Source organism: Astyanax mexicanus, chromosome 9, assembly GCF_023375975.1.
Source record: "Astyanax mexicanus isolate ESR-SI-001 chromosome 9, AstMex3_surface, whole genome shotgun sequence".
Lineage (NCBI taxonomy): Eukaryota > Metazoa > Chordata > Actinopteri > Characiformes > Acestrorhamphidae > Astyanax > Astyanax mexicanus.
This window is the reverse complement of record NC_064416.1, coordinates 25273406-25290328: the sequence shown is the minus strand read 5'-3', so window position 1 is coordinate 25290328 and position 16923 is coordinate 25273406. Positions and strand designations below refer to the sequence as shown.

General features: G+C 37.9%; 1 protein-coding gene across 5 annotated transcripts in view; it reads right to left on the bottom strand.

Annotated features, from left to right (window-relative positions):
• Nucleotides 1–16053, bottom strand: part of hydin (HYDIN axonemal central pair apparatus protein) — a 114817-nt gene extending 98764 nt beyond the window's left edge. For all 5 annotated transcript variants that reach the window (XM_049483464.1, XM_049483465.1, XM_049483467.1 and 2 more), the window contains exons 1-7: nucleotides 15969–16053; nucleotides 15254–15419; nucleotides 12029–12154; nucleotides 11086–11205; nucleotides 9247–9381; nucleotides 6393–6592; nucleotides 6176–6300 (exon numbers count right to left, since the gene is read on the bottom strand). In XM_049483464.1, the coding sequence (XP_049339421.1) occupies nucleotides 6176–6300; nucleotides 6393–6592; nucleotides 9247–9381; nucleotides 11086–11205; nucleotides 12029–12154; nucleotides 15254–15331 (784 nt within the window). In that variant the 5' untranslated portion in view covers nucleotides 15332–15419; nucleotides 15969–16053. The remainder of the gene's footprint in view (nucleotides 1–6175; nucleotides 6301–6392; nucleotides 6593–9246; nucleotides 9382–11085; nucleotides 11206–12028; nucleotides 12155–15253; nucleotides 15420–15968) is intronic.
• Between the last annotated feature and the right edge of the window lie 870 nt (nucleotides 16054–16923).

Below are 16923 nucleotides of genomic sequence, written 5' to 3'. Positions count from 1 at the left end.
ACACTGTCATGGCATCTTTGACACATATAAGATTTGGTCAAATTTACCTGCTAAGTGTACATAGGAATATGGTTGGATAAGAAAAACCCTTAATATTTGTAGTATTCTCTCTTTAATTATCTGTCTATAACTTCTTTAAAGCAGCATTATAAAAGAATATGCAATATTTACATACTTTCATGCTACTGGGCTCCTCCTGCAGAGTGATTCACAGCTTGAGTTACAGTACAACAATAATATGCACATTTCTCACATTTAACAAATGTTACTTAGTGCAGATAGCACCATGCTGAGCTTGAAGAAGCAATGATAAAGATGCTGTTATCTCTCTTACAATGGAGCACCACAAGGATTTTAAATCTAAAAATGATACAGTATAAAAGTTTTGCTTGAACATAATATTAACTTGATTATTATCCATATTTGCAAAATAGTAAGCATCATACAACAAATTTGCCAGTGTTAAAACAACACTGCTAGTATTAATCTGTTGTAGTACCAAACCATCTGCATTGCTGGATTATGTTCATACCTATTGCATGTTCACTGCCTGACAAAATATAACACCAACTAGATGTTGGAATCTAATGAAACTTGTTTATATGTAAAGATGATTACACAATTGCCCACAGGGCACATTTGCAACTGGGCACATCCTGCATACTCATAGGCTGCTGAAGCTGGTGTCCCAGCTGAATCCATAAATGCTTCATTGGCAATAAATCTGGTGACGGCGCAGACCAAGAAAGTGTTGCAATCTGGAGTACCATGTAGTTAACATGTACCCTGCAGCATACCCTATGGCACCCCTATGCCATTGCCTGATGTGGATGACCCTAGAAATTTGCGGTTTAAACTGCAGAGCGGTGCAGAGTAGCAGACACTGGCTGTTTTGGGAGCAGAAAAAAACTTTTGTTGAAGTTTCTAAGTAAGGTGGTGGCATGTACATTCTAAAAGGCAGCAGCTTAATATTAACCAGTGAGCAGATGATGAGGCACAGTGTATTAATTTTTAAGTTGTATGCATCCCACTGTTTTGTCCCTATTTATGTCACTGTGGCTGCGTGCCCCATGGCACATCCTCAGTAGGGAGGAACCAGTTTTAAGAGTGTTGATTTAAGACTAGTAAATTTTGAAGTTTGGAGTCGGTTAAAATGACAAAGTTAATGGTTTCTAAGCAGAAAAAAAACATTTTAAGCAGGAGGAGTTTTAGCCTCTAGCAGTGGAGGCTGATTTAGACACACTCCAGCAATCAGGCAGCAACTCAGACAAGATGCATAATGTAAATCATCCTGATGGTAGACTGCACAGGACAAACAAATATGATATAAACAGATATGGGTGAGAGAAAAAGAAACTGAGAATATATTGCTCACTTCACTATTACCATAGATTACCATGCATTACTGCGGCCCAAAACAAACGCGGCACAGTTCAACGGATTTACGTTCACAGCAGTACAACGAATCTCATGAACGGTAAAAAGATGTCATTCATTATTCATTATTATTCTGTGGTGATTATCCACTTTATTTTCATTACATATGCTTTCGTACAGAACGCTCACAATGTGATGGAGGATGTAAGAGACGGAATGTAGTGGCCCCATGACCTATGTGTATGTTTTGGTTTAATGTATGAATCACACAAATATGTTTTATTTGTGGCTATGAGGCTGCTTTTCTGCATTAGCTATTGCTGCCCAAGCTTTGCCATTTATATGCAATCGAGCCTCCGGCAGCTCTCTCAGTCCCAGAGCGGCGTCCGATAATGAGATTTTGCTTCTGTGTGAACAGTGTTAATGGCAAAGAAGCCAGCAGTAAGGCGGCATGCCTTCATTTGAATGGGAAAAATGGCAGGGACGTTACTTTGCATACTAGGAACTATCCGTCATAGCAAACTTAGAAAACACGCCTTCATCTATTTATAACCGCACATTACACTGTTCTGGGGAACGGGGTACTTCTGAAGGGGGAGGAAGGGGGGGTCAGCTTTGAAGGAGCTGAAGTGTCCCTGGAGAAAGCCAAAGAAAGAGCTTTTCCTGTAAGCGTAGGAGACACACTTGCTGGCGGGGAAGGTCCCTTAGTAGCCGGTGGTATTGCTGCTTGTGAAGCTTTTCTGCTCCTCATGCATATTTCACAGTCAATAGGCAAGCATCATGCAGGCAGATGATACTAAGAAGAAAAAAGTCTAAGAGACCTCCAAAACTACAGGACAGATTAGCTGGCTCATCCTTGGCCATGTCAGTCATATCACTCTTTGTCAAAGCCAGGCTATTAGTAATTAAGCAAATGTAGCTTCCAGCAGGACTGCACAGTCTTCAATAATCCTCTTAAAGCTCACTGCGCAGTTGTTAAGATGGAGAGGTCCAAGCCATTAAAAGTTATTAAGTGTATTTTTGCTGTTCACACTAGGGCTATGATCAGACTTTCAACCAGAATCATATTTTTATCATTTCTACATTACATCTAGATTAACTGATGCACAGCCATAAACCACATAAAGTGTAATTTCAGCCATATTTGGAAGTGGTTTAAAATTACAATTGGATTTGTACAGATGTATATCAGTCAGGATGCTACAGTCACTTAAATCAGATATTAGAGTCTCTTTTGCGTCACTCACAACACATCAATGATCTCATCAACTCCAGAGTGACACAGGTGCAGGGATTCAAGAAAAGCATCACAGTTACCGACACTGACCTCATTACCACAGCAACCCATTCAGATACTGAAGGTTATGAGTCACTGAATGCTGTGAAATGCATATTTCTTTTCTAAATAACATAATGAACAAAATGGCATGTCTTCAACTGATCTAGTGGGTAAGGCTCTAGTGGGGGTAGATGCGTGAGGGGTGGTGCCAGGGTGGTTCTATGCATGTTTCCTTATTGTGATGTCACAATAAGGGAACCACTCATAAATGCTCATAAATGCATAAGATTCTTAACACCAAACTCTTGGTGTTGGTGGTCAAAGCCTGTACATTTTGTAAAATGTGTTCACTTGGCAGCCATCTTTGTAATGCCACTGGGCAGATATCTCCAGTCACACAATACCAGGCTCTGATGTCTTTGGATGGGAAAAGGAACAAAGTACTCCAATGCTTCAAATCACTGATAAAATCTTTATGAATAGGTTAGAGCAGTTGAATAAATAATATACTTTCCCCACTATGTCAACCCTCCACTACTTGCAGCATAACCAGCAATCAGATTGGCTCCTTTTGCTCCTTTATTTATCAACAGATACCATGTTGAGTGTTACTTACCTTTCCATTTATGTCCTCATGTAAAACATCTCTGCAGATGAGACATACATAAACATATCATTGTGCACATGCATGCCATTTCTGACCAAAAAAAATCAAACTGAATAATGAGGCATGTAATGTAAAATAGTCAGATCTTTTTACAATACGTAATTAAAAGTAAAGAAGGATTTTTCCTTCTCCTATAAAGTTGCCTTTCTAAAGAGTGAAGAAATGTTCTGCACACCACGCAATTAATAAAATCCCACTTTCCCTCCCATTCTCATTGGTAGAAGGTCAGAAGCTCTGAACAACAAACAAAGGACTGTACACTTAACTTAATCGTGAAAATAAAACAGGACTACATGCAACACATACTGTATGTCTACTGTAAGATAAAGGTGCTGGTCAAAAGCCAGCAGCATGGAATGCAACGTCAGGGAAGTAGCTGCTGTTCTGTTTTTTGGCAAGGTCCATGCTTCAAAGTCCACAAGGAGCCGCTCAAGAGCAGTTTAATGTGAAAGATAAATGAGGAGGAGACAGGGTAAGGTGCTAAATTAAAAATGATACTCCCCTGATGGGCCCAAAGTGGTGTTTTTAGAACGGGGCATATTATAAAATGTTAATGGCACTGGCCTTCAGTGGACCTGTGTGTTTATGCACCAAGACAGGCAGGCCACCTTAGAGAAGCACAACCTGCAGAGCTCAGCCACATTCTGTAGCATAAATGCACACATGCACACACACACACATGTATATATGCATACACATATGCAGTACATGCATGCTGCACACATACAGACATAAGAACACACAGACATGTATACAGTAAAAACTGATCAAACATAACATTTTGACCTCCTTGTTTCTACATCCATCTTTTCAGCTTCACCGAGCATATAGGAGCACTTTGTAGTTCTATAATAACTTTGTTGTCTTTTTTGTTTCAGTGCATTCTTTGTTACCCTCCTTTCATCCAGTTCTTCTATACTCAGCAACCCAGAGGACCACCACAGAGCAGGTATTATGCAGGTGGTGGGACATTCAATCGACAGTAATCAATCGAGTTAGCAGTGAGTGGACACAATGTTTAAAAACTCCAGCAGTACAGAATTGTATGATCCTCTCATACCAGCACAACACACACTAACACAACACCACTATGCCAGTGTCACATCAGTGCTAAGAATGACCCCCCGTCCACCAAAATAAGTCCTGACCTTTGAAAAACAGGGTGTAAGGAGAATAAAAAAGTATGCACAGAAACAAAAGGACTACAGACTGTAACAATAAAACTACAAAGATCACCTATATGCTTAGTGAGCAGATGGATAATGATGTCGGAACAAGAAGGTGGTCATAAAACTATGCTTAAATGGGTGCATCTCCAGCTTCTTCAAGGTTAGTTGCTCTGGTGGTCTGATCATCATTTAAGGAGATCTAATCATCTTTTGGACCATCAGCAGTGCCTAGGTTCCACACTTCATCCAAGCTATGGAGTGGCACCTCAATCAGCCTTCCATCAGCTAAATCTCATTAACATCTAACTCATTCACATAGAAGAGGGCTATTTAGGGCGTAAATATATGAAATGCACATTGAACAATTCTGAGATGGAGAAAAACAAAAGAGAATCATCCTTCTAAACAGCTTTTTGCTTTCATTAAGCAACCCATTAAAATCTACTTGAGTCAAGTATCATCACAATAAAAAAAAAACAAGATGGAGAAGCCTTATTGCAGACAGGTGCTAGTGTTTCACAATAAGTGTAAGATAACCCAGGTGACTGCAGCAGTTTACACTCATAACCACTGTTAATAGGATCCATTATTGGAAGAAGTCAGCACTGCTGCGAGCACCATGGCAGAGCAAAGATGAACAATTTTTAATCTAAAACGTTAGTGAATATTACTCCAGCTGTTTGAACACATTAGCCGCAGGGCTGAGTCAGAGAAAAACACTGCTGCTGTATTTCCTTCACATAAACAGATACATCAGTTTGGTTCCCCTTCATTTCATGGGGGCAATTGTTTTTACAATAGCATTGGCTAATGTTTGTAAATTATTTTGTACAAATAGTGTGGAGACGTATTTTTTATAAATAAATACTTAAGAAGTTTAATAAGAATATTACAAGATGAGAATTGTTTGGGGAGAATTTTAAACCCTTATCTTTTGCACAACTGTTTACATCTTATTGAAGAAGGTGTTGATTTATTGTTTGTCTGGGTCCAATTCCTTGCGTAACACCCACCCCCTTTTATGATCATGAATTTTCTATTAGTAGTCATAAAATTCAAGTATTCATAATTGTATCAAGGTAATATGTTTCCAAACCACTAATCCCCCAGGAGTGCAGCTACACTTACAACCAACCCACAGACCTACCATCACCAAACATAGCAAACAAGGTGAAACATATGGAAACAAAACAAGAAATATATATATATATATATGTGTGTGTGTGTCCTTTTAGTATAACAGTATAACTTTGACCCTTAACCAGAATTGCTGTAGAAGAGTAGCAGAGAACATGGTAAAAATGGTCTGTTAGGGCTGGACACTAAGGGCAGGCATCACTGTGCCTAAATTCTATACAGTGCAGTTTAGAGGCAGTAATATGAGTCCTATGAATTGTTTTATATTGCATTAATTAAAGTTAGATACAGGTAGTCATACTGAAAATATAATTGCATTTGTTTGCCAGTTAATATTACATATATTTTTAAATCCATTTATCAGTTAGGAGTAAGTTTATGTTTTTTTTATTTTTGATATAATAAGTCTATATCTGTATGCCATAGAAGGCTGATTGAAAATAAAGGTTCCTTCATATACAGCTGAGAAATGCAGACACCATTCTGAGCATTACAGTGGCAAAGCATTTATTATATGAGAGTACTGCTGTCAATAATATAATGTACCTGTGTGGTAGTGGAGAAGTAGCTGTTGGCTGTGGTCTCCTGTGACTCTGGGTAGAAAATCAATAGTCACCTGCATACTATGTCCACCACCAAGTGTTCCTACTGCAGGTTCTACAGAGAACGGTCTATGAAGAAAAAAGCAGTAATGGGTGTTTACTAATCACATACACATGTACAAACAAACTATTACTTCTTTGCACACAGACCCCTCTCTTACCTCTGAGTGCTGAGCTGAAAGTTGGCTTCGCCATTGCCAATGTTTCGCACTAGAAGGGTTTTCTGTGTCAAGCCTTTGACTGGACACGGAGGAAAGTGGACCTGGTCAGGAAAGTCCAAGATGGCACGAACCCCAATTGCCCGGATGGGCACCTCAAATGTCTCCCTCTCAGTCACACAAATCAGCCGGTGGATATAGTCCTTCAGGAGAGACAATTTGTGACACAAGCAGGTCAACTTAAACAAGAATAAAGTCACATTCATATGACCCTGCAAAACAGAGAGTGATTATGAACATGTTAATCAATTTACATTAATGCTGTTGTGATAATGTGTTGTTCTTGTTTTCACATTTATAGTCCGACTCAGTCTAGGGATTGCATAAACTCACTAAGCAATGTATCAGGAAGACAATACAAACACCAGGTAGTGTAGCATACATGCAATTATATAGATTTTATCAGGAGCACTTTTAAGCTGCAAATCTCCCATTTTACCACATGCAGGAAGAAAATACATAATGATGTTAGAGGATGAGTAAACTGTGGCCATGTAGGCATTCACAAGAGCAGAAATAATACTCATACAAGCATGAATGATTGTTATTAACAGACCCAATGTATGTTTGTCCAGTCTTCAGCTATCTTGTTTTGGTGAGCATGTACTCACTACAGCCTCAGCTTTCTGTTCTTAAACATCTGGTAAAACCAGATGTGCTCTTCTAATGTTGTAGAATTGTTATAAATTGTGAGAATTGTACAGAGTTCGTAATCTGAGTAACCGTAGCCTTTCTGTCAGCTCTAACCTGTTTGGTCATTCTTTGTTGATCTCTATCAACGAAGCATTTCCATCTTCTGAACAACTGCTCACTCAATGTTTTTTACTTTGATACACCGCAAAAGAAAATCGCAACTGCTGTGCCTGAAAACCCCATGAGATCAGCTAATTTCCTATTCTATTGGTTGAAATGAATATTAATTAAAGCGGCTGGTCTGTATCTACATGATTTTTCATTTTTCAAAAAACGTTTGGGAGACATTATATCTGCATGAATGAGCAGGAGTATAGGACTTTGTGATAAATTGCTCAGTGAGTGTAGATCAAATCTAGCACATCACTGTCCAGGAAAAGCATTACTACCTTAATTTCAATTTTTATTTATTACTGTAGTCATAAAAACTGCTGAATACCAATATTCTGCCTCACCTGAAGGTTAGTCTGATCCTCTAAAAAACACAGAAAATGTGGCGAGTTTAACATAGTCTTATATGTCACAGTTTACTCAACCACAGCAAACATTTTGTGTTGTTTTGTCATTCTAATGATATCATACTTTACAGCTGAGGCATTCCCTCAGCATCACGTAGTATTTCACAGATCTAAAGTGTCACTATAAATGATATCTGGCTTCTTTCTTGCTGAAAACTGAGTAGCGTTGATTTTCTCACTGATTGGATTGCAGTGTCAAGAGCTATGGGGACTTGCGCTGGAGTGGCACTACAGTACAATCAGTATTAATGTGCCGCCACAACAAAACCGATTAGTGGGCTGTACAGCAGACCACAGAATGGCAGCTAATGGGGGAGAGAGAGTGAAAGTGGGTGGGAACGGTGCACCTCGCGGGCCCTATGCTCACCAAAGCACAGGCTTCCATTGCTTGCCCACACATTAGGTAGTAATGTGAGATTTGATGTTGACATTACAGTGCAGGCAGATTCAATCACTAAGGCTCGTAAGGGACACTGAGGGTGTCTAAGGTTGGTTTGGTATATGTTATAAAGTGTTATGAAGTGTTATGAACACAAGCTTTCCTTACATTACAAAGACAAGCTAATGTTTGTCACAGTAAAACTAGTAGAGTAGTTTTGTGCAGTACATGAAGAACATTTTTTGATTACTTTTTGGATTTTTTGCCTGTCACCAAAATTAAAAACCAATTTTTTAAAAATACATAAACAAATATTTATTATGGTTTATTTCTTAGTTGACATAATGAGATCTATATTTGTGTCAAAATAGTAACTAACAGCACCATTTAGGGGTATCAAATATGCAACAATTATTTTACATTTATTTTCAAAGGAGTCAAAAACGTTTAAACAACAAAACTTGGTATGAAACCTATATAAATCAAAAGTTTAATTTAGCTATTTTTTAATAAGAGCAAGCAACTCCCTTTAACCATACAATTAGCTTTAATATTAAACAAGTGCAAATTCTCATGTAGAGATGTACCACTAGATATAATCGACAATGCTGACTATAAAAATGAGTGAACTCAGAATCTGGGGACAGAAACTAAATGCTGAAGGGGTAATGGGCCACTCACTCATCTTGGTCTGTGTCAAAATGATCAAACTACATATTTACTCACTAAATATCAAAATTTTAAAGGCCTTTAAATCCACATTCAGCTGTTTCTATCCATTTAATGCGTTGGGAGAGCACAGGAGAAATAATTATTGACTAATTGACTAATCAAAAAAATTACAATTGAATTAGTTGACTACCAAATTAATCATTATTTGGACCATGACAACAAAAGAAAAATATAAATAAGAAAAATAAACAAAACACAAAGAATGTAAGGAAATGTATGGAATCAAATGAAGACTGTACCCTAAAAATGTACATTTGCAGGCATACAGAGAGAGGTGACAGTTAATGTTTGGGTAATTTTAGTAATTAGGTAAACTAAACTTTTGCTGAATATAATTTTTTTGTACTGATGAGTTTTGTTTTTAATAGATGCTGACATATTTTCATTTGTTATATTTTCATTTTTTATTTCAATGGTTGACAGAAACAAAAGTGCTCTGTTTTTGTTTTTAATTAAATTCTAGAGTAAAGTGTACCTTGTTCTCTTGTGGGGTGAACAGAACTGTGAAGGTACAGGTCAGGCCTGGGGCTACTTTGCTGCCCACGTCTTCAGTACTGATCACTTTAAAGTACAGGGAGTCTTCTACAACCACCTTCACCAAGCGAGGAATCTGCAGGGACAGATGAAAATGTAATGAATGCACATTGCTAATATCTTGTAAAATTCATAGCATTTTTACCTTCAGCCATCAACAACTACTGCAAAGTTTGATTTAAAAAATGTGATTAATAAGCCTTTCTTATAAATGTGTTCCGATACTTTAGGTGGTACCTATTGCTGACACAGATGGGCCAATACACACAGAGTTTGTCTAGTCCCTGCAAAGAAGTGCTGCCTAGGACTAGACTAGGACTCTATGAAGCATAGACTAGGACGCTCTGAACTACTTTTGCAATAACTATATTCTTGGTGATATGACAAATAATTGTATTAATTTTAAGAATATACTACTGCAAAAGAGTAAATATTAATGCCACTATTACAAGACTTTCAAGGATGCACGAGAACCCTGCAATACATATTTTAATTTATTCTTCTTTCTTTTTCTCCAACCCTCCGATCATTTTGACAGGCCCATCCCACCACTAATGCTAGGTAAATCAGAAGTAAGATGGGTTGGAGTTACCTGAGGGTACATGTAAACAGTCAACAACTAAACATTGCATAAGCTGCTGCATATTTAAGTCGACTGCCAGGTGACAGTCCAACCATTTCCTCACAGGCAGCAGAATTATTAAGGCTTATTTTCAGTTAATTTTTGCAAAAATCTTATAATGAGGAAAGTACAAACTGTGATTGTGATTGGTTTAAATTTCTGATGAGAAAAAGGACCACAGAAAACTGTTACTGAAAATACACTGCATTATTTAGCCTCTAAATAAAGCAGTAATGCTTTACTTAAAGTCTTATCATACATCTCCAAACTTTATTTGCTGAGTTGTGTGATCTTTTACATCTCACTATTTAACCGCTTGGCAACAGAGTTCTAAAATTATTTAAAGCAGTGGTACATAAGGTGTGTTTTTAATTAAAAGACAGTAGTGTAATATTATTGAGTGGGGAGGAGCCAAAATACTTAAATGAATCAGCATACAGGCACGACCGTCCCTGCAGAGTCTAATATATTGTTGGATGTTTTGTTTATTTATGTAGTACTGTAAAAATGTAAGAGCAGTTGAGGAAGACTCTTTCACTGCATGAGCAGGTTTTTGCAAACTTTGGGTCATACAGTGCAGTTTCAGAAAGTGAAGCATTACAGTAACACATTACTGTTCATTTTGGCCAAACATTGATTTTTGTTTTCTCACAAAAAGCCAAATTACGTCCTCATGTTAATCGGGTCTATTACATTAAAGCTTGTAATGAGTAGGCCTAGATATTTCATAATTTAGCTGAAGTAAGTTATGTGTAAATCAGTAAGAACACTTATTAGAATGTACTGCTCTTGAAATGAACATTGTATTTTTTCTTTAGGAAGAAGTGTTTTTAGCAGAACACATCCATACATTTCTTTGGCCTGATGATGACCCTTCCTGTAGGTTTCTGTAGGCAATTGAAATACTTGTAATTAAAAGATATATTTAAGTTAAATTAATCTTTTTCCTTTAATTAATTTTATTGAATCTATTTCAGCAGGAAAAATGTTGGTTAATCTGTAATTAATGATTAAAAGACTGTGTCGTTATTTTCTCCTCTCACAAAATCTTCCCCCACACACACACATACACACACTTGAAATAAATGCATACCACACTGTACAGCATAATATGTGGTGAAAGGTAATAATAAGCGCTTAGATCTTGGCCAAAGTCACCTTGTCATTATTGCGCAACACCAGAGGCACCTTGTACATCTCAGAAGGCAAGAAGTTCTGGAACACAATCTCAGATGGGTATGGCTGGAACAAAGGCTGATCCACATCCAGGGAGGAAAACTGGAAACATAAGGGAAAGCAAGAGTACCCTTCAGCGTTGGACAGTGAACAATAAAGGACCATTTCTCTATAAGACCTCCAATTTCCTTCGGCTTTTGTTTGTTGCCACAAAGCATTTGACATATTTCACATCAAAAGGATTTGATGTCATCCAAGTATCTGTTTTCTGTTTGGCTGAAGGCACTTCAAATTCCAGAAGAGAAAAAAAAACTAAGATTTTGAATGTTGAAGGTTCAGGAAGTGAGTGAGGAGAAAGGCAAGGGGAGATATGGAGTTGGTGTCTGAGAAAAGAATAAAGGGGAAATGCAAGAGAAAAAATAGGAGGAGAGACTGGCTAAAGAGAGAGAAAAAGGGAGGTAGAGAGAGAGAGAGTGTGCAAAAGAGAATAACCAGATGCAGTGCACCCAGGGGGTATGATGGGAAAAGTGCATATACTGTACTCTCAGATTCGTAAATGAGGCGTCTCCTGTATAATTACCGCAGTCACATCCAGTTTATTTTCCATTCAGCAAGGGAAGGGGAAGATTGAAATCTCTGTCCTACTTTCAAGAATGATTCTAGAATAACTCTTTAGTGAATATATATATATATATATATATATATATATATATATATATATATATATATATATACAAATATATGCATGTATATATATGCATGTATATGTGTATGTGTGTGTCTGTGTGTGTGTGTGTGTGTGTGTACTGTTATAATAGCAGAAAAATTACAACTCAGATCCTTGCCAACTGTAACAAATACAACTACTGCAAATATTATTAACAAACATATTAATAAGGAAAAGTGAGAACAAGTGCTATTTTACCTTCTGGTGTGTGGTTATGCTCATGTCTAACAGCTCCAGAATACGAGGTGGGTGCATCTCGTACGTATTAGCTAATCGCTCCTCTGTAGTCTGAGACATCTCTTGTGCATACACAGATGGAGACAGCTGTAACAAGATAAGCTACAATGAGTTTCTCCATGAACAATGAGAGCATTTAGTTGTGCTGGCAGTATCATTTAGGAAAGTATATGAGTACATCAGCACAAACATTAGCTCTGCATATCCCACTTTCTCTATTACATTTCTCAGCCAGTAAACACACACACACACACACACACATCCGAATATAGTACACATACACACAATATATACATTCAAGTAAGACTGTACATATTAGTCAGCATCACCACAAACAGGCATACAAATTAGTCCTAAATTATAGTCTGCATAATGAGTCTGCTATTAGAGCTTTTGCTGTAACAATTAAACATGTTCAACCATCCAGTCTATCAAAGTAAAAACATCAAACTGCACTTACTACGCTTCAAGGTCAGCAGCAAATATGATTTTAACTTGAAATACGAATGAATAATGGAAGGGGGCTTGTTAAATTATTAATAACTGCCAGTTTTGTGTGCAGTCCAAACAAACAGTGCTTTCCATAATTCAAAGACAACAGAAAAATGCGAACCACTGCACTATTCTCAAAATTTCGAACAACATTTCAAAGAAATATTTTGTTTGTTAACTTGTATGTGTGTCTTTAATGTTGTTTTGAGTTTTGATATTATGTAGCTATTTAAAGAAGAAATCCATTGTAAAATGGATGTAGTGAAACATGATAATGAGTACAAACCTTTGTTGAATAGCCCACCATCGTTCAGCCTCAGCAATACAAAATAGAACACTTTTAGCCAATGCTTCCAACAGGCTTACAATGCTAACGATTAGGGCATAGTGTTTCCCATGAAGGGAAATGGCTCATTTTTACGAGCACAAACAAATAAGTAGGCTAGGGTAACAGGATTGCAAAATTAATTTAGTGGAAATGCATTAATACTACAAAGATATTTTCAGCAACAGCTGGAATTCATGTATTTCCACTGAATTAATGTAGCAATCTGTTCCCCTATCCTAGTACCTATCATTACTTAATTTCAAGATGGTGGCACCTGGAAAAGTACTTCAAACTACTGTGAAAACTGTGTTAAATGTATAAACAGTGTTTTTTAGTTCTCAGTGCCTTGTTTTAAATGCCAGGGCTCTCGGTGTTCTACCAATAATGTGTGGAGCTACTTTGGGCCTGTAGCATATAATATGTAGGTACAGTGAGTCCAAGAAGTATTTGATCCCTTGCTGATTTTCTTCGTTGGCCCACTAATAAAGACATGATCATTCTATACTTTTAATGGTAGATGTATTCTTACATGGAGAAACAGAATATTAAAAAGAAAATCCAGAAAATAAATCTAAGGAATATATATTAATTGATTTGTATTTCATGGAGTGAAATAAGTATTTGATCCCTTAGTATTCATTAGCAGTTCTGGCTTTTACAGACCAGTTAGACACTCCCAATCAACTTGTTACCTGACCTGAAGCCACCTGTTCTCACTAATCACTTGTGTGAAAAACACCTGTCCACAGAATCAGACAGATCACACAGATTTCAAGTCTCCAACATGGGTAAAACCAAAGAGCTGTCACAGGACCTCAGAGTCAGAATTGTTGACCTTCACAAAGCTGGAATGGGCTACAAAAAGATTAGTAAGGTGTTGGATGTGAAAGTAACAACTATTGGTGCAATTATCAGAAAGTTTAAAGAGTATAACATGACAATCAACAGACCTCGGCCCGGTGCTCCAAAGAAGATTTCGCCTCGTGGGGTGGCAATGATGCTGAGAACGGTCAGAAATCGTCCTGCAACCACTCGGCAGGAGTTAGCAAATGACCTGAAGGCAGCTGGGACCACAGTTTGCAAGGAAACAATTGGCAACACTTTGCGCAACAATGGATTCACATCCTGCAGTGCCCGAAAGGTACCCCTGCTGAAGAGAGCACATGTGGAGGCGCGCCTCAAGTATGCCAATGATCATTTGAAAGATGAACCAAGTTATTGGGAGAAGGTTTTGTGGTCAGACGAGACCAAAATTGAACTTTTTGGCCTCAACTCCACCCGCCATGTGTGGAGGAAGAAAAATGCTGCCTATGACCCCAAGAACACTGTGCCCACCGTCAAGCATGGAGGTGGAAGCATAATGTTTTGGGGGTGTTTCTCTGCCAAGGGTACAGGGCTACTTCACCGCATCACTGGGAAGATGGATGGAGCCATGTACCGCACAATCCTGAGGGACAACCTCCTCCCCTCTGCCAGGGATCTGAAAATGGGCCGTGGTTGGGTCTTCCAACATGATAACGACCCTAAACATACAGCAAAGGCAACAAAGGATTGGCTCAAGAAAAATCACATTAAGGTCATGGAGTGGCCCAGCCAGTTGCCAGACCTCAATCCGATCGAAAATCTATGGAGGGAGCTGAAGGTCAGAGTTGCCAAGCGACAGCCCACCAACCTTCATGATTTAGAGAGGATCTGCAAAGAAGAGTGGGCCAAAATTCCCCCTGGTGTGTGTGCTAAACTTGTGGTTAACTACAACAAACGTCTCACCGCTGTGCTTGCAAACAAAGGCTTTGCCACTAAGTATTGAGTGTGTTTGGCAAGAGGGATCAAATACTTATTTTCCTCATTGAAATACAAATTAATTAAAATATATTCTTTAAAATTATATTCTGGATTTTTGTCTTGATATTCTGTCTCTCCATGTTAGAATGTATCGACCATTAAAAGTGCAGAAGGATAGTGTCTTTATTAGTGGGCAAACAAAGAAAATCAGCAAGGGATCAAATACTTCTTGGACTCACTGTATAAGCATAGTGATTTCTTTGCCTGTGAAAAGCTATGCCCATATCGAAGCCTGTTGGGAGCATCGGCTAAAAGCGCTGCATTTGGGAATGGGTGAATTGAGGGGGGCTATTCAACAAGATTTTGTACTTATTATCATGTTGCAGCAGTACACCCCAGGTTCATTTCACATCGGATTTTAAGAACATTTTGAGAAGTGTATTTAAAAAAAAAAAAACAGAAGTGCAAACCATGCATTCAGGATTAGACTTGGGGAAAGACTGAACTTATTATTTGCTACTTACTTAAAGTATCTTTATTTGAGATTTAGAGCAGGTCTTTTTTATCTGCTTTAAAAAACTTACCCATTTGGATTTACTCTCTGTTTCCACCAGCTTGGAGTTTGATGAGGTTCCTACTTTTGTTTTGAACCCTTTTGGCATCTTGAGAGGTAGGTTAAGCTTTAGAAAGCGTTGGTATCCAGGGTGTTAGTCGGTAGAATGATGAAATGCAGACACATTTATTCTCATCCTGTTATCAACAAGCAAAATTAATTCACAAAGTTAGGTTAGATATATAACTGGTTGGGTTAGATATCTGGGTGTTTATTAAGAAGCTAGCTAGCTTACAGCTAGCAAAACTAGTTAGCCAACTTACAGAGCTTGTTTCTCACAATAATGGAGTTTTATATATTATTAGCTAGATACCAGTTACTCTTTTGTGAAACAAAAACTTATGGGTAAAATATTGAATACACAGAGACCCTAAACCAGCCGTTAACCAGCAGGCATGTTCTGTTCATAAACACAAAACAGCGTTAAGCAGACATTAGCCGTCTTGTTTATGTTAGCTAACCTAGTTAACTGGCTAGCCTGCTAGTTAATGAACGTTACTCTGTACTCTGTAATGTTAGCTAAAGCTAGCTAGCTTAACTAACATTATCTCCAGTCTCTCGTTCTGTAACTAACTTTCTAAAACATTATTAACACGCCGTATGGTTAATATCACCTATCTCTAACCTAAGAAGAATAAACTGTTACTGGAGACAGGCTCTTGTAAACTGTTTTAAACGCTACTTACTGATACAGCTCTGAGTTCGCTATTCAGCCCGCACACCTTTACCCAAACATTCACAGCTTGTTGGTAACCATAGCAAGAAGCAGGTCCCGCCTTACAGCATGCTCTGCGGTGATTGGTGGAAATTCTCAGCCCTGCGCTTCGATTGGACCACAAGTTTTAAATGGCAGCAAGTCTGTCGAGGCGAGCGCGCGCAGGGTTAGCGAGAGCGTCTTTGCCGTAGCAACGAGACAACGGAAACAGGCACGCGTGTGGCGGAGCGTTCATGTGAGAAGAGCCAAGCTGTAAAAGCTGTCAGAGTAAAGATAGGCCTCGCTCTGTTTAGTATTTACACATCTGATCTGCAGCACAATCCACTGCTCAGAAGATCTGCAGAACACAAGAGATGCGCTCCTAAGATGACAAGCATTTATCATATCATAAAAACACTAAATCTCCCTTGATATGGATCATCTCAAGCATCTAAAAATGATACTCAAATTCTTTATTAGAAATAATAGAAATAAGAGTAGATTTTGCAGTTGGTAAGGATGCTACACATACATTCTTATTAGAAGATTTTTTTTTTTAATTAAGCAGTCAGATTAGCTGTGACCTTACAAAAATGTCATGTGGTGTGGTGTATTCACTGTATCTTAAAATGTATCTAAACATTTTTTTATACATTCTCAGTAGTGAAACAAATTATTCTGTTTTTGTAAATAGTGATCTCGTTAATATTCCACATTGTCATCATTCTCTCTCAAAACACTGTACTTATTTTTCTTGTAAATAACATAAATCTGATATACAATCAATAACATAATCTTTAGCTGATTAGATCATTTGATCATACTTACTGCTTCTATGGGTTGCTACATATTCTGACACTTTACTAGTGACAAGAAAAATGACAATAAGCTAATGTTTTATATAGAGAGGTACAGTACCTGTCAAATAATTGGACACACCTCTTCTA